Consider the following 21,987-nt stretch of genomic DNA (forward strand, 5'->3'; position numbering starts at 1 on the left):
CCTGACAGTTGCTAGCTGTTGGGTGGAGAGCTGCTCAGGAGGAAGACTGGGAAGCTTCTAAGCTGGCCCTTGGCCTCAGACCCGGTGGGGCCCGGGGTCTGTAGATAGGGGAGGCCTGGCCTCATTCCAGCTCCTCTGGGCTGTGTGGTGCCAGTTGGCTGCAACCTACTTCAGGCTTCACAGGTTCCTGTCCAGGAAGTAGAGTACAGCCAGAAGTCAGACTGATAAGAAACGCAGGCTAAGCTCTCGATCGGTCAGAGGATAGTACTTGGGGCTGCTAACACCTCAGGCTGGTTTTGAGGGTCACAGCCAAGATAACCTGAAGATCCTCACTGAAGGAGACTGGCAAGTGCTTTGGGGGGAGTGGGGGGGTCGGGATGGATTCCTTCTGTCCCTTTGACAGGCAGACCGGGGAGATCTATTAGCCTGTGGGAGCTGGGGTGGTGGGCAAGAAAGTTTACTCAGAAACTGACTTCTGGCCATCAAGTGCTGAAATCTGCCATGTGGCAATGAAGAGGAGGAAAGAGTGGGTCAGATACCATAGATAAGCCCAAGTGGCAGGTCATCAAGCCATTGGTTACAAGCAGTAGGGTGACCAAGGACAGGCAAGCAGCCATTTACCTGAAAATGGTTAGGCTGGTAGCCAGACCTGTCAGGGCAGGCAGGTCATCCTGACAGGCCTGAAGCAGCCAAGAACCACCTAAAGCTCCAAGTCGGAGGTGGTCCTGTGGTTTGGCAGAGGCAAAATGGGGGAGATGGCTGCCTGGCAGGTAGTCAGTAGGCACGTGTGATCAAATTGATGGCATAAGGGTATGTATAGTCTGTAGGAACTGAGTTGGGGACAGCTTCAGAGAGCTGTGTGATATTCACAGACCTACCCTGGGGGCTTCGGGTGGCCGCACCATCTCACAAGACCCCAGATGGTCAATCTCCAAAAGCTGTCCAGACCCTCCAGGACCTGGCCTCTTGAGGCCTTGTGTGGCTCCAATGGCAGCCTCCCAGCTGGCCGCACTGGAAGAAGAGGAGTTGGGGGCTGGCGAGCCAGCCCTGACCAAGGCCAGCCCTACCTTCTTGTACTCTGAGGGCCAGCGGCTGGCTTTGGAAGCACTGCTGAGCAGTGGTGAGGAGGCTTTCTGGGCCTGTGTGCAGCAGGAGAGGCTGCCCCCCTTTCTGAGTACAGATGAGGCTCAGGCTCTGGCTACCGCTGCTGAAGACTGGATAGTACTAAGCCAGGAGCCTGGTGCAGCAGGCACAGCAACAGCGGTCACTGATGGGGACACTGGCAGCCTGACCTACTGGCCTAGGCAATCTGATGAGCCGGCACCCCTGCTGCGGCTGGGCTGGCCTGAAGACACTGCCTGGAAGGGCATCACCAGGGCGCAGCTCTATACCCAGCCACCAGGCGAGGGCCAACCACCTATTAAAGAGTTGGTGCGCCAGGAAATCCAGGCTGCTGGCAAGGTGGGTGTCACCCTGTGACCAGTACCTAGGCTTTTCCTCATACCCTCCAATTCTGTACTCATGCTGCTCTTCTGGACCTGAAACCCAGGCTTTATCCTTTCCCCTTCAGACCTGGAGGCCTCTTACTCCCTGAGACCTGGGATCCATGCTTCTAGAGCTAAGTGGTGACCATTTGTCAGTCAGCCCCTTTCATACCAAACCAGAGACACCTAGCTTCCTTCAGGAAAGCCCCAGGGGTAGTTCCCTGCCCTGTAGCTGCCCCTCTGAAGCCCTATTCCTTAGGTAGTAATCTTGGGGTTTCTGTGGCTCCAGTGCCAAGTGGTCTACAAGGGTTAGTACGTACAGCTTCCAAGAGTAGAGGTCATGGTGAAACAGGAATAATGCAGCTGAAGCTCATTGTTCTGAGTGACCTGGTTGATGAGTCATGCCACCATAACCCTCTGCCTACAAGGCACACCTTAGTGGCCTAGGCTTCCTGGTCACCCTCACCCAGCCCTAACCTGGAGCCATGGACCTTTGGCATTCTAAAAGACAATGTGGCCAATAATCTGTGGGATTAAAGATGAGTTTTCAGCAACTGGAAACAGGTCTCCTAAAAGGGCTGCCTGGTTCGAATTCCCTACAGGGAAGAGTCAGGGTGGGTGCCTCCCTGCTACCTCTGAGTGTCCCATGGAAGCCAGGTCTTGAAGCCTATGTCTCCAGAGCATCCTACCCACAGTACCACAGTCCCCCATCCCATGTCTACCCCTTTCCCCACCCTAGCTGGTGGCTGTAGTCATGGATGTCTTCACTGATCCTGACCTGCTCAGAGACATGGTGGAAGCTGCTACACGCCGATGGATTCCTGTCTATCTACTGCTTGACCACCAGCATCTGCCTGCCTTCCTGGCACTAGCCCAGAAGTTAGGGGTGAACCTGTGGACCACTGAGGTAGGAGCCAGGCCAGAGCCATCTAAATGTCCCTATCCCATAGAAGGGGACATTTCCATGGGTTGTTAGGTCATTGGGGTTCCCTGAGATCTGAAACCCACTTCCACTGGGGGTGAAAATGGGGCGAGGGGAGGGATTGACCTGTAGGAATCTTTGATCCAGAGCTAGGTATCCTCAGATCTAAGATTTGGTATTGGTGGCCCTGGGGATGCTGGGACAGTATCCACAACATCATAGTATGTGCCCTTTCCCAGAACCTGGATATCCGGACCGTGCAGGGCCACACCTTCCAGAGCCGCAGGCGACGGCAGGTGAGCGGCCACGTGCGGGAGAAGTTCCTGCTGCTGGACGGTGACAGGGTCATCTCGGGATCCTACAGGTGTGTCCCCTCATGACACCCTGTGCCCAGCCCTCCCTCGACATACTCAGATGATGGGGGAGGGGTTGTGATGGTGGAGCATCCTTTCTGGGTCTCTGTGTTCCACACTCATCTCTAAAATGGGTCCATGCGCTCATCCAAGAGAGGAGGTGTTCTGCCACAGAGAATACTTAGGGTTGTCTCTGCTGTTGTCCAGGTAAGTGGCCTTGTGAATCCCAACTTGGGAAACTGAGGCTGGACTCTGAGTACCAAATAGCTGGATTCAGAGCCTAACCCTGCCAGCTTCTAGCAATGTGACTTCAGGCAACTTACTTCCCTCTCCTGTGCTGCATTCAGAATGATAGGGATCAGACTATTGTGGGCTCCCATCCTCTGTGCATACTGAGCCTCCTCCCTGTGGGCTCCCATCCTCTGCATACTGAGCCTCATCCCTGCCTCCACCCAGCAGATATAAGTGGCGTGTCCCTTCCCATTCTTGACATCATTACAATCCCAGAATCCTACAAACATGGCCAGGCGCCCAGGGTAAGAGGTGCTGACCAGGAACCACTATTCTCGAAGGGTACGGAAGGCCATATTCAGCAGATTTGTGGACACAGCTGCCTTCGTTCACCTGGCCACTAGGCACTGACACTGCCAGTCCTGTTCACCTTTTGAGACCCTGCCTCCAGCCCCTGAGACCATGGTGCTTTGGAGTGACACTATCATCCTGGCATTGCCAGAGGTCAGAGCAGTAGCCAACACATGACCTCAGTGCTTCAGAGCTGGATGTGGTGGCACACAACAGAAAGGAAGATCACAGAGGTCAAAGCCATCCTTAGCTGTGTAGAGAATTTGAGGCCATCCTGGCATACAAGGAACCTTGCCTCAAAAATCATTCCTGCCTGCAAAAAAAAAAAAAAAAAAAAAAAAAAAAAGAAAGAAAGAAAGAAAGAAAAGAAAAGAAAGAAAGAAAAAAAAAAGTCTTCTGAAACCCCATCTGGTATTATTGATTTTTACCACATGTCACGAACTCTAAGGTGACGCCAACATAAAGAAGCATATGCATAAACTTGAAAAGATGTGCGTCTTGGGACCAATGGGGCACAGCTGAGCAGTGAGAGTCACAGCCGCACCCCACACGACGGCATGCCAGGGGCTTTGCCAGCCCGCCCCCCATGGGTCCTGAAAATGGAGGAAGCCAGGGCCACAAGAGGTAGACTGCACCTCTGGCCATTTAATGAGGGAAAGGGATGGAGGTGGGGGCCTGGGGCACAGCCCCAGGCCCTGTAGCTTCTGTGGATCACGGCCAGTATCGAAGCAGCAGCAACAGGCCCAGGAGCAGCTGCAGACTCAGTGACAGGCTGGTAGCTCCTGTGGCAAGGCCAGAACCCCTATTGCAAAGGTGGCCAGAACAGCAGGTGGTGGTGAGGCTGTATGTGAGGCCCATGTAGCTGATGGGTTCCTCGCGACCACAGATGGTGGAGTGCACGCAGCCTTTGTTGATGATGGGCCCCACACCCTGGGCTACTCCGTGGCCTATGAAGCAATCTTCATCATCCCCGCAGCGCATGTGTGTGCCTGGGCACCGAGCGGAGTCAGTCAGCTCACAGAAGACACAGTCCTTGATGCCTGTCGCACCTGGGCAAAGAACCAACACCAGAAGCAGTGGCCAGCCAAGGACCATGGTGGCCTGGCGGCGTGGATAGCACCCAAGCCAGGCCGGGGCCTTCCTTGACCTCCTGGATGGCCGAGTGTGACCTCCTGGAACACCTCCTGCCCCTCGTCCTGGCCTCGGGGGTCAGCAGTTGGAGTGTTTCTGGTTCCCAATTACAATGTGTCCTTCTCAGGAGCTCTTGAGTCCTTGGGTTGGAGATGGGCCAGCACCCCTACCCACAAGCCCTTGGGCCATGGAGCTCAGTGACCTCACAGATGCTCAGGGTTCTTTGATGGCTGGGGTGGGGGAGGGGGGAGGGGTTGTGGCCTCGCTCACCACAGGCTGAAAGGACCAGAACTGTCACCTGGCAAGGTAAGGATACTCCCATAGTGCCAACTTATTGCTGATATTATGAGCTCAGCCCGCCCATGGCCATCTCACTTTACTGATGGCCCACTGAAGCCATGATACATGTATGTTCGAATCTGCACTGGAGGTGTTAAAGCCATGGTCATGTGACATGAAGGGTAGGTATTACCCTCTGCAGCTCCATGCAGGACACTTGCTCTGTGTGGCAGATGTGCTTCTCGGATCCTGGTATACAGTGCACATGCTTAGGAAATGCAACCTTTCTGGTGAGCGTGTGGAAGTAAAAAACGGTCCTGTGGGTATCAAAAGATCAACCTCGTGATTCCCCGGGGCTCTGAGAAGTCCCTCAATGGAACAGAGCAGAGCCCATGTTTACGATCATCTAACTTTAGGTGGTCAATATAAGGTTTTCCTGGGTTTTATTATTTGTCTGTTTTGAAATAGTCTCATGTAGCCTAGGCTTTTCTGGAACAGTGTAGCTGAGGCTGGGCTTGAACTCCTAATCCTCCTGCCTCAGCCTCCTGAGTGCTAGGATTACAGGCTTCTATTACCATGTTGTCCTAGGTTGGTTGTGATTAGCAACAAGGTAGATACTTACTGCCCTATTCACAGAGGAGCTGAGGCCTGTGAGATCATGCTCTAAGGTCACAGGGTCTGGGGACTAGGGTGGGTGCCACCCGCATGGATCCTGATTGTCACCTTACATCTCTAGCTTCACATGGAGTGACTCACGCCTGCACCGGGGCCTGGTGACCTTGCTCACAGGAGAAATTGCAGATGCCTTCAGCCAGGAGTTCCGTGTCCTGTACGCGGCCTCCAGGCCGCTCCCACCAGCACCAACTCGAAGCCCTTTGTTCAGTCCTCCTGAGGGCCCACAGCTGCCCCGAAGCCCACACCGTGTGGCTCTGCGCTGTCCTGTGGCCCCTGTGGCCCCATTGCTGTCTGATGGGCCTTTGGCTCAGCGCCTGGCTGCCTGTCACATCCTTGAGGGGGACAGACGGGGGACCCCCACCACTTCAGGGCCTGCTCTCAGTGACATCTTGAGGAGTGTACAGCGCACCAGGACAGCCAGTGGTCCCCCAACCCGACCCAGCCGCTCCCTATGGGACCTTAGCCGCCTGTCCCAGCTCTCTGACTCCAGTGATGGTGAAAATGAGGTAAGAACCACCCCCATGAGGACAGGCACAGAAGCCAAGAGATAGGAGGCCCTGCTGGGACACCAGAAGCAGGAAGCAGTTCTCATTTTGAAGAAGAGTTGTAGACCTGAGGTTGACCTTCAGCTGATTCTCCTGTCTCCACATTCCTTGTATTGGGATGACAGGCTTGCACCACCATGTGCTAAGTCTGTTAAACTTAGCCTACCTATTTCACAGATGGGGAAACTGAGGCACCTGAGAGGGGTTGGAACTTAGCTCTGACTGGTTCCCCATAGGACTTCCTATATCTGACTGTCCTTAGGATGTTGGGGAAGTGGAGGGGGTCAGGAGAACTGAGAATCGTTCTGCAGTTGTATGGAGAGTGAGGGTCTGGCTGAATCCAGTTTAGCTGCTTGGATAGTCCTGGGCTGGAAATGGCTACCTCTGAGCCTCAGTTTCCCACTGTGAGGCATATTGTATGAGAAGCAGCAGAGCCATGTGGAAGAGAAAGTAGCCTTACCCGGGATGCAGGCAAAGGGAATTATATCACTCAGTGAGCTAAACCCTGCTGGCCTCAGTTTCCCAATCTGTTCCCTGGTAACTGGAGCAGAATCATTTCTGTCAGTTTTGTCAATGAAGTTGGACCTAAAGGAAAAGGAGTGGAGTGGCCAGGTCAAGGTCCTCGCCTCGCCTCCAGCTGGGTTCCCTCCCTTGGCAAATATTTGTTCCCCTGGATGGCCACAGCTACTTCCTGTTCTTCCTCAGCTACAAGGCAAGAAGAGAGGCATCCCATGTGGGTCTGGGGTTCCAGGCTTCCCACTTATGTCCCCCTGGCCTGGAGGCTCTGGGTCCTTTTGGCTTCCCTTCTTCTTCCTCATCGTCCTCTCTACTGGCATCTCTCCCTCCTCTGTCCACCTGTCACTCCCTCCTCCTCTTCCTCTTTCCTCACTTCCCTCCTCTTGCATCTCCTCCCAGGTACCTTCCATCCACCTCCTCCCTTCATCTCTCCTTTCATTTCCAACTCCTCCCTCTTCCACCTCTAACTTCTCCCTCCTCCATCTCTCCTTCCTCCTCCATCTCTAACTCCTCCCTCCTCCATCTCTAACTCCTCCCTCCTCCACCTCTAACTCCTCCCTCCTCCATCTCTCCTTCCTCCTCCATCTCTAACTCCTCCCTCCTCCATCTCTAACTCCTCCCTCCTCCACCTCTAACTCCTCCCTCCTCCATCTCTAACTCCTTCCTCCTCCATTTCTCCTTCCTTCTCTACCTCTAACTCCTTCCTTCTCCATCTCTCCTTCCTCCTCCATCTCTAACTCCTCCCTCCTCCATCTCTAACTCCTCCCTCCTCCACCTCTAACTCCTCCCTCCTCCACCTCTAACTCCTCCCTCCTCCATTTCTCCTTCCTTCTCTACCTCTTACTCCTCTCTCCTCCATCTCTCCTCCCTCCTCCACCTCTAACTCCTCCCTCCTCCATCTCTAACTCCTCCCTCCTCCACCTCTAACTCCTCTCCTCCATCTCTAACTCCTCCCTCCTCCACCTCTAACTCCTCCTTCCTCTATCTAACTCCTCCCTCCTCTATCTCTCCTTCCTCTTCCATCTCTAACTCCTCCCTCCTTCATCTCTAACTCCTCCCTCCTCCATCTCTCCTCCCTTCTTCATCTCTTACTCCTCTCTCCTCCATCTCTCCTCCCTCCTCCATCTCTAACTCCTCCCTCCTCCATCTCTAACTCCTCCCTCCTCCATTTCTCCTCCCTCCTTCATCTCTAACTCCTCCCTCCTCCACCTCTCCTCCCTCCTTCATCTCTAACTCCTCCCTCCTCCATCTCTAACTCTTCCCTCCTCCATCTCTTCTTCCTCCTCCATCTCTAACTCCTCCCTCCTTCATCTCTAACTCCTCCCTCCTCCATCTCTAACTCCTCCCTCCTCCATCTCTCCTCCCTCCTTCATCTCTTACTCCTCCCTTCTCTACCTCTAACTCTTCCCTCCTCCATCTCTCCTCCCTCCTCCACCTCTAGCTCCTCCCTCCTTCATCTCTAACTCCTATGTCTCTACCTCCAAATCTCCTCCTTCCCTCCCATCTTCCTCTCCCTTACTTCTACCTTGTCTCTCACCCTTTGTCCCTTTCCCTTGTATCTGGGCCCCTCCTCTTGTGTTTATGTGTTCCTGTGTTTGTAGGAGTGTTTGCTGGTGTGTGCTGCTTGAGGCCAGATGTCAATCCTGGGGTCTTCCTGTCGCTCTCTACCTTATTGTTTAAGACATGTTCCTCACTGTTCTCGGAGCTGACTGTTGCAGATAGCCTGGCTGCCAGGGAGCCCCGGGAGCCCCGGGAGCATCTGGATTCACTTGCCTTCCAGCACTAAGGTTACAGATTCTTATTGATGGTCTCAATGCTTTTACCTACTGAGGCATCTCTTAGCCTCTTTCCTCCTTATTTTGAAATGGGGTTTTATGTAGTCCAGGCTGGTCTTAAGCTTCTGATATTCATGCCACCACCTCCTGAGTGCCCATCATGACTGGTCTATATGGTGCTGAGGCTCAACCCCAGGGCCTTGTGCATACGAGGCTAGCACCCCACTAGCTCAGCCCCAGCAACTACTCACCTTTTTTTTTTCTTCTTCTTCACAGCCCAAGAAGTCCTGGGGCTCCAAAGACACTCCAGCCAGGGCCCTGATGAGGCAGCGGGGCACTGGAGGTGGGCCCAGAGCTGAGATGGATTCCCGATCACAGCCCTGGGGTAGCCCCCTACCCGTGATTCCAGCCCGTCGCCTGCGTTACCTATCCCCAGCCCAAAGGAGACTGGGGGACAATGCCACCACATCAGACTGGGCCTCTGGCTCAGGCTCTGGAAGGAGACGCTGACAGGAGCACTGGCCAGTTGTGGCTGGCCAGCTATGGGTCAGTTTAGAGCTGTGTCTGAGGCCTCTAGTCTAGGATCTTGGCAGCAGAAGGGATTGGTCTAGAATTGGGTGAGCTCACGAGTTAAGGGCTCAATGTTACTATCTGGGGAATGGGCAGATTTCCAGACAGGTTCCAAAGCAGCAGACAGGACTGCTACAGAGACAGGCTCAGCTGCCTCACCATGTACTGTATAAAGAGATAATGGGGGCAATCCCACAACAGAGAAGACATGGACAAAGTAAGTCCAGGAGAGGAGAATTATGGAGATGGAGGTTAAGTGGGGATGGGCAAAGCTGACAAAACGGTCTGGAAAGTACTAGGGACACTGAGATACTGGAATATGTCTGGAGTTTTCTGCGGGAGCTAAGGAGGGCTTCAGAGGGCTTCCCTGTATGTCTGCTCAGATTAAACTCCAACAGCACAGACATCTAACTCTACAGCCTTTCCAAACCCAACCGTTGCCTTCCCTGACCCCTCCTGCTCCAGAGTCCAGACTCCAGCATCTCCCCAAGCTCTCCTTCAGACCCAGGGTTCCCCTCAGGCCTCTTCCCTCAGGTCTAGGGCTCCAGGCCTGTGGGACAGTGGACCTGGCATCCCATTGAGTTCAGGGTCAGTGCTGGACACCTCAGCCCTTTGTAGCTTGTGTTGTTGTTGCTGTGACATGGTCACTGAGGAGCCCAGGCTCGACGTGAATTTGCCTCTACCTCCCAAGCATGGGGTGATATGTGAGACACACTGTCTTCTGCAGCACAAATGCATTCTGTCTGTGTGGTGTGTGGCTGGATGCTCTGCCTGCCTGCACCCCCTGCTTGCCCCGGTAAGTTCAGCACAGAGGAAGGAGTGGCTGGAGTGACAAGTTTATTGTGAGGATCCTGGGTTGGGGTCATCAGAGGCTAGGCCAGGGCTGGGGCTAGGCTCAGGGTCAGGCTCGCCATCGGGGCTGCTGTCCTCTTCGGACGTGTCCCAGGGGAAGCTCGGCAGCCCATGCATTTGCTCTCGGTAGACACGGTCAAAAGCCTCACTCTGCGCCACAGTGAAGTGGTTCTTCCAGTCGCCACTGATCCCTGGAAGGGACAGAGGAAGAGACCAGTAAGGAGCTGCCGAGTTACCCTCTGACTCCCCTCTCGGTCTTGCCGGATGTCTCCTCAGCCTCCGTCACCATGACCAACCACACCGTCTGTGTCAGCTGGCCAGGGCTCCCTATGCTTACCATCTCTTTCCCTTACACCTAGGTGACCCCATGCCAGCCCTGTCCTTTGACCTCTGACCTCCCAGATATCTTCTCAGAACTCACCGCCCTCTTGGCACCCAAACACTCCTTTGACAACCTGCATCGCCTCCTCTGGGAGCCATCTCTGCTAGCACAAGGCTCTCTCACCCTAGTTCCCCTCAGATACCCAACATGGCCTCAACATTCTTCTGACTTGATGGCCAGTCCACCCCAGCCAGGCAGTCTAGAGGCTTCACGTGAATGGACCAGTCTGAGGTCCTCACAGTCAGCGAGAAACCCTATAAGCATGCAGTCCTGAGTCCTGGTCCCTCAATCGCCGTGACTACTAGGGGTCCCCCCTCTTGCCTGTGTGGACAAGGCTCTTTCGAACAGCTTGTTAGATTTTAGTTACACGCTGCATCACCTCGTGTGCGGTCAGGGGGCTCCCTGAAGGATTCCCAAGGCTAAGGATTTAGAACATGAAATCACACGGCGGAAGGATCTGGGGATGAGGGACTGACCTGAATCACCTGGGGATCCTGGACTGTAGTTGTCCTGCTTGGTTTTGAGACAGCGTCTCTAGTGTCCCAGGCTGACCTCGAGTCTAGCTGGTGTGAGAGGCAAGCACCACCACACTGAATTATTTTGCAGTGGGTACTAACTAATAAAACGGTTCCTGGGGACTTTAACCTCACGTTGTTAGAGCTTTGGTCTTACTCAGGATATTGTGTTCCAGATGAAGCAGGTCAGCAGGCAGTACCAGACCTCCTGCTGACAGTAAACACAAGTCTAGGTGGCCCTGTACACTCCACTCCATATGGCTTCTGGGAAAATAGAGGCCCTGAAAGGCATACAATTAGCTAGAAGCACACAGTGGTACCTTTGCGCAGGAATGCCCCCTGGCGGTGGTCTAGCAGGCTGGCCGGCAGCAGTGTATAGTTGGACATGGTATTGGCCTTCATGGCAGCAAAACCTGAATGGGCCACCACAGAGCTCAGGGCCTCTTCACCCAGTGGCCGGCCCAGGAACTCACAGACGCGTTGCACGGAGCCTCGCAGGTCCTGGGGTAGGAAGAAGAATCGTCAGTGGAGTGGGGGCCACTTTGTTTGGCCTGGAGTGGTTCCTGACTGACTGCCTCAGTTTCTCCATGCCCAAGCCAAAGTGTTGGACTTCCCTGTTCTCCGGGATTCTAGAGGGTTTTGCAGGAGGCAGGGGAGTGTAGGGTGGCAAACATCAACTCAGCAACTTACAGAGAACGCTACTGTGTGTCTGAAGCAGATGCTGTGAATGGGGCTTCTCTGTTTCTCCCTGTATGCCCAGCACTAGTCTCTGGAGCCTAGCCTTCCCTGTCTGCCTCAGCTCAGATGCCAGTCTGTCATCATCCTTGTCCTTCCTGCCTGCCTATCTTCTTGTGCATGTCCTCATCTCTGTGTCCCCGACAGACAGCCCCATCCTGGTCCACCGAACATCCTCTCCCTTGCCAGAACCTCACCTCTGCAGCCCCTTCCCCAGCCTGCCTACCTATTGCCTCCTTCCCCCTCGGTTTCACCAACTCTTTCCTGGATCTAGTGATTCATTGGCTTCCTAGGACTTGGGACAGAGTCCCTCCAAGGCCTGGCTTTCAAGAGTGGTTTGGTGTGAACCCCTTCCTCCCATAACACACTGTTCCCATACTTTCCTCCCTCCGGGTCTTGGCACAAGATTTCTTGATTTGCTCTTTGTCACTGATGAACTTGGTTGCTACTTTCCTCACAACACTTGGCTCGATTCCCTGGATCTAAGCCCTGATTCACATTTGTGCTGGTTGGCTTTGTAAGAAACGTAGCACCCTAGCGGGCAAACATAGGTCCAGAAATAGCAAGGTACTTGTTCAAAGCCTCATAGCCTGGAAGCTCAGACTCAAACCCCCGAGCCCCCAGGTTCCCGCAGCCTCACAGCCATCCACAGCACCCAGTGCCCTGCATAGCTGGTCACGGCGTGGTCCCACAGCCTGTCTTTCCAGGCCATTCCTGGTTTCATAACCTTTTATTCTCTGAGCCACGGGCCTGTCCCAGAAACACACATGTGGGCGGTGCCTCACACCCCAGGAGTGGCCCAGAAGCCGTGCTAGGCTCTGTGGCCCAGTTTTTAGTTTGGAAAATTAAACCTGAGGAAATGTAGGGAGGGAGACATGGTGCTGAAGCCTTTTCCAGAACTTGCCATCAGAAGAAATGTATCAGGATACAATATGGGGGCTGCAGGGAATTGCTGTGTGTCTCAGGCAAACAACCAATCCCTCCAGAGGGCTAAAGTTCCAGTTTCCTCCTCTGAACATTGCTGATAACTTACCAGGGTAAACCTAAAACATTACAATTTTCACAGCTCAAAATGGGTGAGCTGGTGTGTGTGTGTGTGTGTGTGTGTGGTGTGTGTGTGTGTGTGTGGTGTGTGTGTGTGTGTGTGTGTGTGTGTGTGGTGTGTGTGTGTGTGTGTGGTGTGTGTGTGTGTGTGTGTGGTGTGTGTGTGTGTGTGTGTGTGTGTGTGTTGTGTGTGTGTGTGTGTGTGTTGTGTGTGTGTGTGTGTGTGTGTGTGGTGTGTGTGTGTGGTGTGTGTGTGTGTGTGTGTGTGTGTGTGTGTGTGTGTGTGTACGCATTGTTTATGTGTGTGGAGGACAACCAGCAGGGGTCAGTTCTCTTCTTCCACATTTGGGGATCTAACTCAGGTTGTCAGGCTTGGTAAGCAAGCGACTTTACCCTTTGAGTCAACATGTCAATTCTTTTAAACTTAAAAAAAAAATTATGTGTATGAGTGTCTTACTTGCTGGTATGTATGTGTACCATGTGGCCTAAAGAGGCCACAAAAGGTCACCAAATCCCCAAGGACTGGAGTTACAATGAGTTGCACGGTGGCAACTGTGAGCCACCGTGCAAGTGCTGGGAACCTAGTTTACTGAGCCCTCTCTCCGGGCTTTTCTTTTCTTTTATTGTTTGGGGTTTTGCTGCTGCTTTTTGTTTTGTTTTGTCTTTTATGTTTTTGAGGCAGGGTCTTGCTATGTAGCTCTGGCTAGCCATGAACGTGCCACCCACCTCTGCCTGCCTCTGGTAGGCCTCTGGTCCCCTCCCTCTGCACCTCTGGGAGCAGTGACCTGCAGGCCCTCACTGGTGCTCAGCAGGAGTTGGAAACAGGAGAATTACAAGTTCAAGGTCATCCTCAGATACTTGGGATACATGAGACTTAGACTGACAGAAGAGAGGAGAGAGGAAAGGGGAGGTGGAGGAGGAGGAGGAAGATGAGAAAGAGAAGGAGGAGGAGGCAGAGGAGGTGGAGGAGGCTTCCCTAGGGCCTTTGCACTGGCTGCTCCATCTGCAGACTCTCCTGGCTGTTTGCTTTTCCTCTGTCGCTGTCTCTGTGGCCATCCCATCTGATCTTGAGTGGATTTTCTCCATCTGCCTATTGTCACCCCTTCCCTATCCCCAGACCCCCAGAAGTTTTGTCTCCTCAGCACAGAGACTGGGAGGAAGTTGGTAGGTGTCCAGGAGCACGTGGTGAGGGAGGAGGGCCAAGGGCAGACACCAGATGGACAGACGAACCTGCTGCAGCTCCTCATAGGTGATAAACAGGAAGTTTTCTTGGCTCTGCATCCGGATCCAGCCCTTGATGTGGTCAAACCAGGAGCCAAACTGCACTGCAGGCAATGGAGGGTGTGTGAGGGCCACATGACTCCCAGGACCAGGCTCTGTCCTGGCTGCCTGGAGCCTTTCAGCCAGGATTGGAGACCCGCCCTAGCCACCCCCTGTCTGTGCAGTTCACCCCTGCCCCATCTATCCCTGAGTAGAGAAGGGACCATATCTCTGCTCTTCTGCCTCTTGGTCTCTGTCTCTTCTGTCTCTGCATCCATCTCTGCTGGCCTCCATCTCTTCCCATTTCTGTTTCTTTGACTCCCTTCCTGGTCCTCACCTTCTCCTTTGAGGAAATTTTGAAGGAACTGGTCAGGTGTACCAGGGTCCTTTAATTGCCCAGCAATCTTAGAGTAATAATAGAGGGAGACCACAACGTCCCGGGGGTTCCGGCCCAAGTAAATCACCTGTATACAGACAGAGGGGAACGGAGAAGGTGTCAGATACAGTAGGACCCTACCCCTGAGGTGGCCTCTGCCCCTGAGGTGGCCTGCCTTGTCCTCCTCTTCCAACTCTGCAGGCAGAACATACTCTTTTGTGCTGTTTGATTTTGTTAAAACATTGCTGTATTATCCCAGGCTGGCCTTGAACTTGCTACTTAGCCAAGGATGATCTTCTTGCTTCTACCTCCTGAGTACTCAGATTGCAAGTGTGCATCAACCTGGCAGTGGTGGTGGTGCACATATTTAGTCCCAGCACTTGGGAGGCAGAGGCAGGAGGATCTTCGGGAGTTTGAGGCCAGCCTGGCCTACAAAGCGAGTTCCAGGACAGCTAAGGCTAAACAGAGAAACCCTGTCTTGAAAAAACAGGAAAAACAAAAAACAACAAACAGAAAACCTCCAAACCAACCAACCAACCAAGCAGACACACAAACAACCATGCCTAATTTATGCAGAACTGGGGATGCAGGCTGGTCTTAGCATCCTAGGCTACTGCTCTACCAACTCAGCAGCTTCCTTCCCTAGCCCTCTGTCTTTTTTTGCTTTGTTTTGTTTTTCTTTGTTTTTTTAGTGTTTTTGAGACAGGGTTTCTCTGTGTAGTCCTGGCTGTCCTGGAACTCGCTCTGTAAACCAGGCTGGGCTAAAGCTCAGAGATCCATCTGCCTCTGCCTCCCCAGCACTGGGTTTAAAGGTGCTGCACTACGAGTGCCCGGCTTTGTTTGTTTGTTTGTTTGTTTGACAGGGTTTTGTTTTGTAGCCTAGGATGACCTGGCAATCATGACTACTTTCCTATTTTGGCTATTGTGAGTGACAGACAGGCACACATGACCACACCTAGCCTAGAGTTGGCTCCAAGGAAGGGCCACATGTCAACCAGTCAGATCCACCCACAGCCCCCCCACCCCCACCCCCCCACCCCCGTCACCTTAGCCTTGGAGCTGAAGAATGCCTTAGTGAACAGTTCAATAGGGAGGTGGGAGCACATGAGGCGGGGGCTGGGCCGGTCTGGAAGGCTGAAGGCGCTTATGATGGTCTCACACCAGGGTGCACGTTGCCAGATGGGCTCGGAATGGATCCACGAGGGGTCCCCATCTTTTAGGATTAAGCAGATGATCTCAATCATCCAGTTGGTACCTACCAGGAGAACAGGAAGGTTAGCTGGGGGTAAGAAAGGGCGACAAACTGTGGGACTAGAATCATATTCCCAAAACCAGCGCTGTGCTTGAAGCCAGCTAAGAAAGTTCAACCCAAGGCAGGGAACACGCAGGTATGATGATACATGGGTGTCATTCCAGCACCCTGGAGGCCACAGCAGGAGGGCCACTCTGAATTTCAGGCCTGTCTGAATTACAGTTTGAAACCTTGTCTCAGAGATAAACAAATAAACAAAAACCCCCAAGACCAAGGGTGTGGCAATTCAATAAGAAAGACCCCCAATAGGTTTGTAGATTTGAAGCATTAGCCATCAGAGAGTGACACTATTTGAAAGGATTAGGAGAATTCTTGTTGGAAGAAGTGTGTCAAGGGGGTGGGTGGGGTGCGTGGGGGTTCAAAAGCCCAAGCCGGAGTCTTTCTCTTCTTGCTGTCTGAGGACGTGGATGGAGAACTCTCAGCCACCATGTCTGCTTGCATGCCACCATGCTCCACGCTATAAGGATAATGGACTAAACCCCCAAATAATGCTTTCCTTCATGAGAGTTGCCCTGGTCATGGTGTCTCTTCATAGCAACAGAACACTGATGAAGACAAAAGGGGCTGAAGAAATGGCTCCTTGGATGAGAGACCTGACTGTGCCTGTGGAGGACCCAGGTTCAATTCCGAGCACCTACTTGGCAGCTCACAACCATCTGTAACTCCAGCTACAGGGCATGTGATGTCCACATCTGGCCTCTGTTGGCAATGCATACACACAGTGCATAGACATAAATGTATGTGAAACACCTATCCACTCAGAATAAAAATATGATTATTGTATGTGAGTATACTGTCACTTGTCTTCAGACACACCAGGAGAGGGCATCAGATCTCATTACAGATGTTGTGAGCTACCATGTAGTTGCTGGGAATTGATCTCAGGACCTCAGGAAGAGCAGTCAGTGCTCTTAACCTGCAGAACCATCTCTTTGGCCTCATAAAAGTAAAATTTAAATACAAATTTTAAAAGATTATATGATATATGCTCTGTCTGCATATATACTTGTACGCCAGGAGAGGGCATCAGATCCCATTATAGATGGTTGTGAGCCACCATGTGGTTGCTGAGAATTGAACTCAGGACCTCTGGAAGAGCAGTCAGTGTTCTTAAGCACAGAACTATCTCTCTAGCATCCCGTAAATAAATTCTTTAAAAAGAAAAAGGTTTATGGCCATCAAGATGGCCCAGAGGATAAAGATACTTGCTACCAAGCCTGATGACCTGAATTCCAGTCCTAGGATTAACAGTGGAAGGAGAGAACCACCTCCTACAGGTTGTCCTCTGACCTGCATATGCTCTGTGGTACACACACACACACACACACACACACACTATGGCAGGGGGAGCTATGTTCTGGCCCTTTTCTGGCTCTGCAGATAATGTGTACACACAATGCACAGACATACATGCCAGTAAAATACCCATATGCATAAAATAAAAAGAAATGTAACCACCAGTAACTCCAGTTCTATGACTGTGTGCTATGACTCTGTGCTGGCTGCTTGTGGGGTCCCTGGGCATGTTCGGAGTGGACACCGTATCCGCCTGTGTATTACCTATCACTTATCTCTTCTCATCTGCATGACACACTGCAGTTCAGCAAGCAAGTGGTGACCCCTCATCCAGTCACAGAGCCCCAAAGGCTCTGTAATGCAGCCACATAAACCACCTTTTGTAATGACAACTTTGGAATTTTGGGCTTATTATAAAAAAAAAAAAACCAAACCAACCAAACAAACAAACAAACAAAAAAAAAACCACAGACACATATGTTTTCATTTTAATCCCGGGAGTGGGATATGGGGCTGCTTCAGATTGTTCACAGCAGCTGACTGTGATTTGCCTCGTGCTCTAGCAGGGGTGTGATTTTTACCAGCTGTAAATAGAGACTACGTGACATTTGGAATTCTGGGGACCTTTTAGACGGTATATAAATGCTAGGGCCATGAAAGAGAGGTTGTGTGGTTGGTGGTTAGTTATGGTTTGTTAAATAGTCATTCGCAAATAAGAAACAAAAAGAAATCAGATTACTTGATGGCAAAGATCTGACTTGTCCCAAGGAACGCCACATATTAGCGGGAAGCAGTCTGACAATGAGGTCGCCCCTTTCTGACCTCTGACTTTATTCAGGGATCTCTTTCCTCTCTTCTCTATCATTCTTTTCTCTCCTACCTAGTGTTACAGGGTTGAAAAGGAGGAAGAAAAGGGGTGGAGAAGGGTGGAAGAAAGGACCAGCAGAAGACAAACTACAGCCTTTGCAGGCGTTGCCTTCCTACCCGTGTGTCTGGCACCTGCATGCTTTTGTAAGATTTGACCACTTCTGAATGTGTGGGGCTCAGAGAGAAACACTGTATCTTCCATAACTCTCCATTTTCTTTTTAAAGGAAGGATCTCCTCCTGAACACGGACCTTACCATCTCTGCTAAACTGGCTTGTCATAAAGCCTCCAAGACCTATTTGTCTCCACCCCGAGCCCTGGGGTTACAGGCACAAGCTATCCACCAGGCCTGACGTGTGTGTGTGTGTGTGTGTGTGTGTGTGTGTGTGTGTGTGTGTGTGTGAGTTTGGGGACTCAAATTCAAGTAATCAGCAATGGCAGCAAGTGCATTTCCCTGGCAAGACATTTAATCACCCTTATTTAGTATTTTTGTTATTGTTGTTTTCGAGATAGGGTCTTACTATGTAGCTCTGGTTGTCCTGGAACTCACTATACAAACCAGGCTGGCCTCAAATTCATAATCCTCTGCCTGCCTCTGCCTCTTGGGTGCTGGGAATTAAAGACAGTACACCTGATCAATTATTTTTTGTGGTTTTTGTTTTGTTTTGTCTTTTATCTGTCTGTCTGTAGTAAAAGGGATTGAGTTGAGAGTTTCAGAACTGCTAGGCAGGGACTCTGAGCCACGCCCCCAGCCCCTCACTGGGGATTCTAGGCAGGGGTCTGTACTTCTGAGCTACATCTTATTTCTTTTGACTTTTTTGTTGTTGTTGTTGTTGTCATGAAACACATTAAGATCACATTAAGCAGCTGGGCCATGGTGGCCCATGCCTTGAAACCCAGAACTCGGCAGGCAGATCCTTAGGAGTTCAAGACCAGCCTGGTCTACAGAATGAGTTCCAGGACAGCCAGGGCTACACACAGAGAAACCCTGTCACCACCACCACCAACATATTCACATTAAGCTTTCCAGGCTGGCCTTGGGGGCGTCCTCCTTCCTCAGACTCTGGCCTAGCAAAGACAGCAGGCCTATGTCACCGTCTTGTGTCTGAATCTCTTGACTCCTCCTTTCAGCCAAAGGAGCTGGAGTCAGAGACTCAGCCTCAGTGGGCTTCTGGCTGTCCCTAGCTCCAGCTACCATTCTCATTTCTCAACGACCAGGAGAGGGCGCCAGAGGAATATAATTGTCCTTCACTGTTCTTAAGGGATGCATGTGCCACCGCTAGCGGATCTATGAGCCTTTTAGGGGATACACAATGACAAGAATCCTCCACTAGGACATCTTAGTACCTCTCCAGTGAAGCTGAATCTGGAGAAAGGAGCACAATTCATGGCAGTGTGTGTGTGTGTGTGTGTGTGTGTGTGTGTGTGTGTGTGTGTGTGCGCGCGTGCGCGCGCGCGCACGTGATTTTCTCTGCAGAGGCTGGGAGTTACTCCTGTGTCAGCTGCCAGTCTCTGTTCTTGGGACAAATTCACAGTTAAAGCCCTTTACTGGGGACCTCACCACTGTAACCATTTTGAGTTCCAAGTTGAGTTGGCAACGTTTAAATACAACCACGTTATTTTGCAATAGTCAGGTCTGTTGAACCTGCAAAGCGTGTCCTTTTTCCAACAGAAACTGTAATCCTTAAAAAAAAATGCCCTCATTTCTTACCTCAAGCAGCCCCCGTTACCTTCCCTGGCTGCTTTTCCCTCCAAGCATGGCTATTTTAAGGGCCCCATGTAAGGTTCACACTTGTAGTCGGAAGTATGAGTCAGGGTTTTTTTTTTTTTGTTTTGTTTTTGTTTGTTTTTATTTTATTTATTTTTTGTTTGTTTGTTTTTAAGACAGAGTCTTATTGCCTCAGGATGGCTTCAAACCCAGTCTGTGGCTGAGGATGGCCTTTAACTCCTGAGTCTCTTCCCTGTCCAACATGCTCGGATTACACCGTGTAGCCAGCTTTCCTAGTTTGCCTCAGATGCCAACACAGCCCGGAATTACCCAAGCCTCAGCTGGGGGATTGACACCGTTGGTCTGAGGACATACATGTTTGTGATGTATTTTCTTTTTATATTATTTATTTGTTTAACTATGTTTCTTGTTTATTTACTATTTGTCTCACTATGTAGCCTTGGCTGGCCAGGAATTTGCTACACAGACCAAGTTGGCCTCAAATTCACCTGCCCCTGCCCCCTTAGTGCTTAGGTTAAAGACATATGCTGCCACAGGCATATTGCCAATTGCTATAGAAGGTCCCAGCTCACTCAGGGCCGTGCCTCTCCTGGGCAGGGGCTGGGTTTTATAAACAGTTAGCTGAGCAAGCTATAGGGGGCAAGCCAGTCACAGGGGATCCTGTTTGATTTCTGTTTCAGTTCCTGATTGAGTTCCTGGCCTGACTTCCCTCTGTGACAGGCTGAGGCCTGGAAGTGTAAGCTGCACAAGGCCTTTCTTTCTTCCTGGTGTTGCTTTTGGCCAGGCGTTCTATTATAACAACGAAAGAGAAAAGCAGAATGCTCACTCGCTTTCCTTATCCGTGAAAACTGAGTAATGTTCTGCACATGAATACAAAGGAACCAGAGAGGAGGAACATCCTCTAACAACATGCTATGCAGCGGCCGTGCTTCTAGGCTCAGAGAACAAGCAATAGCCAAGGCAGACAACGCTCTCAGAGTTAAACCTTCCAGGGGGTAAGCAGAGATTCAATCAGCGAGGCTATGCCTGGCAGCACACACCTGCCATCCCAGAACCTGAGACACTGAGGCAGCAGGACCAGAGGTTCGAGGCCAACTTGTGCTACATGAAAACCTGTCTCAACAAAAACGAACAAAGCCAAACCACACGTGGCTGGTGGCACTCATTGCTATGAAGGCTTAGGGGACAGGGAAGGTCTGGGGACACTACTGAAGCCCTAGAGGGGAGGGGAACAATAGCCAGGCCTTCAGTCTCCCTGAAGTAGGGACTTAGGGAGCAGTGCAAAGGAAGGTGCTTCCAGCAGCAGGGGACTCCCAGGTCCTGCAAAGCAGGCTCCTTCCTTCCCTCTTCTCTTCTTCCCTGAGCCCAGGTTAGCGCTACAGGTACCTGATTTGGGGTAGGTGACAATGAAGATGTCATCGTCCCGCACATTGCTAGTGTTCTCGACCAGACTGAGGCTCTCCGGTGAGTACATGCCGACTGGAAAGGGGATGCCTTTGTACCTGAAGTATTCACCTTTCAGCTTCTGGCTGTAAGAGGGAAGGGCACGTGTAAGGACGAACAAGGAGGTGGGTAAGAGTCGCAGGGCCCTCCACTCGCACCACAGTGAGGAGTGTCCTCTCTCTGGGCCTCGTGTGTCCACCTGAGAAGTGGATCCACTTCAACTCCGCCACAACAGTCTCATGATGTCATGTTTATTATCCCCATGTTATGGGTGTAGAAAGCCGAGCGCGGAGGGTGGGAGTGATCTCCCCCAAAGCCACGCAGCTGGTAGGAGGAAGGGAACTTCACGTCTGCAAAGTGAAGCTACATGTTCTCCTTGTGTTTATTCCACATCCCAACCCTGGAGGGCGACACCACGTCACCAGGCCACTTTCCGAATGAGGAACCCAAGCCAAAGGTGGCAGGTGCCCCCGCCAACGCTGCACGCTGCAGAGCCCATGTGAGAACCCACGATGACTCACCGAGAAGCTAAAATCATCTAGCTGCTTGTCCCAAAGCCATGACGCATTTACGCAGCCACGAGACTGGGTTTCCAAAGAGAAGACTGAACCTAGACCTTTCAGAATGGAGCAGGAAGTGACCTACTACTGAGCCGCGCTCCCAGCCCCTCACAGGGGGATTCTGGGCAGGGGTTCTACTACTGAGCCGCGCCCACAACCCTCAACTAATTTGTTGGAGACAGGGTCTCACTAAGCTGTTCTGGCTGGTCTTGAGCCTTTGATTCTTGTGTCTCGGCCTCCTAAGTATCTAGGATGACAGAGCTAGGTCACCAGGCTCCTCTAGGACACATATTTTATCTAGTGATTTTTTTTAGTTGACAGAGCTTGATCCTTGGCCCTGATACATTAGACCATCGCCCTGCCACCAAGCTACAACCCTTGGGCTTCATGTTTTGAAGGAAAAAGAAACCACAGCACATTGCTTCATTTTGAAGAAGCACACCCACTAAAAGCTCATAAGAACAGCTGCTTTTGGCTTTTGGCTGCTGCGTCTGCTTCACACCCTTGACTGGTGGGACCGAGTAGCCTCAGACCCGGGTTAGTGTCCTGGCTTCTGTCCCTGGGTGCATGTCACTTTGTATTAGGGAGCAATCTTCACACTCCATCACGGTGTAGTAACTGAATGCCACTAAAGTAACTGAATGTCCCACTAAAGCCCTCTGCATGTGGCCTCTGCAGGTCCCCCGTGTCTGTATAGAGGGGACAGGAGACCCAGGGAAGTTAGGATGGACAGAACTGTGGTTGTCACCAACTGCTCTTAAAACTCCCTTCTGTGAGTGAGACCA

General features: G+C 51.8%; 3 protein-coding genes across 3 annotated transcripts in view; 1 reads left to right on the forward strand and 2 right to left on the reverse strand.

Moving 5' to 3' along the window:
* Fam83e (family with sequence similarity 83 member E) lies at positions 1–10,715 on the forward strand. The gene is made up of 5 exons (XM_034508542.2): positions 1–1,461; positions 2,224–2,391; positions 2,646–2,770; positions 5,488–5,932; positions 8,539–10,715. The coding sequence occupies exons 1-5, from the start codon at positions 988–990 to the stop codon at positions 8,770–8,772; spliced, it is 1,446 nt and encodes a 481-aa protein (XP_034364433.1). The 5' UTR covers positions 1–987; the 3' UTR covers positions 8,773–10,715.
* Positions 3,967–4,436, reverse strand: Spaca4 (sperm acrosome associated 4). The gene has a single exon (XM_034508557.2). It carries the CDS (start codon positions 4,434–4,436, stop codon positions 4,053–4,055), a length of 384 nt encoding a protein of 127 aa, XP_034364448.1. The 3' UTR covers positions 3,967–4,052.
* The window catches only part of Sult2b1 (sulfotransferase family 2B member 1), a 27,154-nt gene continuing 14,819 nt past the window's right edge, over positions 9,653–21,987 (reverse strand). Inside the window, exons 2-7 of the mRNA XM_076934359.1 lie at positions 20,582–20,728; positions 15,043–15,247; positions 13,958–14,084; positions 13,591–13,685; positions 10,902–11,082; positions 9,653–9,875 (exon numbers count right to left, since the gene is read on the reverse strand). Of these exons, the coding sequence (XP_076790474.1) occupies positions 9,670–9,875; positions 10,902–11,082; positions 13,591–13,685; positions 13,958–14,084; positions 15,043–15,247; positions 20,582–20,728 (961 nt within the window). The 3' untranslated portion in view covers positions 9,653–9,669. The remainder of the gene's footprint in view (positions 9,876–10,901; positions 11,083–13,590; positions 13,686–13,957; positions 14,085–15,042; positions 15,248–20,581; positions 20,729–21,987) is intronic.

The sequence above is a fragment of the Arvicanthis niloticus genome, chromosome 1 (genome assembly GCF_011762505.2).
Source record: "Arvicanthis niloticus isolate mArvNil1 chromosome 1, mArvNil1.pat.X, whole genome shotgun sequence".
Classification (NCBI taxonomy): Eukaryota; Metazoa; Chordata; class Mammalia; order Rodentia; family Muridae; genus Arvicanthis; species Arvicanthis niloticus.

Bases quoted from the DNA above. Each gene is read 5' to 3' on its own strand.
- Fam83e (XM_034508542.2), top strand. From the start codon at position 988: ATGGCAGCCTCCCAGCTGGCCGCACTGGAAGAAGAGGAGTTGGGGGCT. The intron at 2,392-2,645 runs GTAGGAGCCAGG...GCCCTTTCCCAG, and splicing joins TGAACCTGTGGACCACTGAG to AACCTGGATATCCGGACCGT. The intron at 2,771-5,487 runs GTGTGTCCCCTC...TTACATCTCTAG, and splicing joins GTCATCTCGGGATCCTACAG to CTTCACATGGAGTGACTCAC.
- Spaca4 (XM_034508557.2), bottom strand. From the start codon at position 4,436: ATGGTCCTTGGCTGGCCACTGCTTCTGGTGTTGGTTCTTTGCCCAGGT.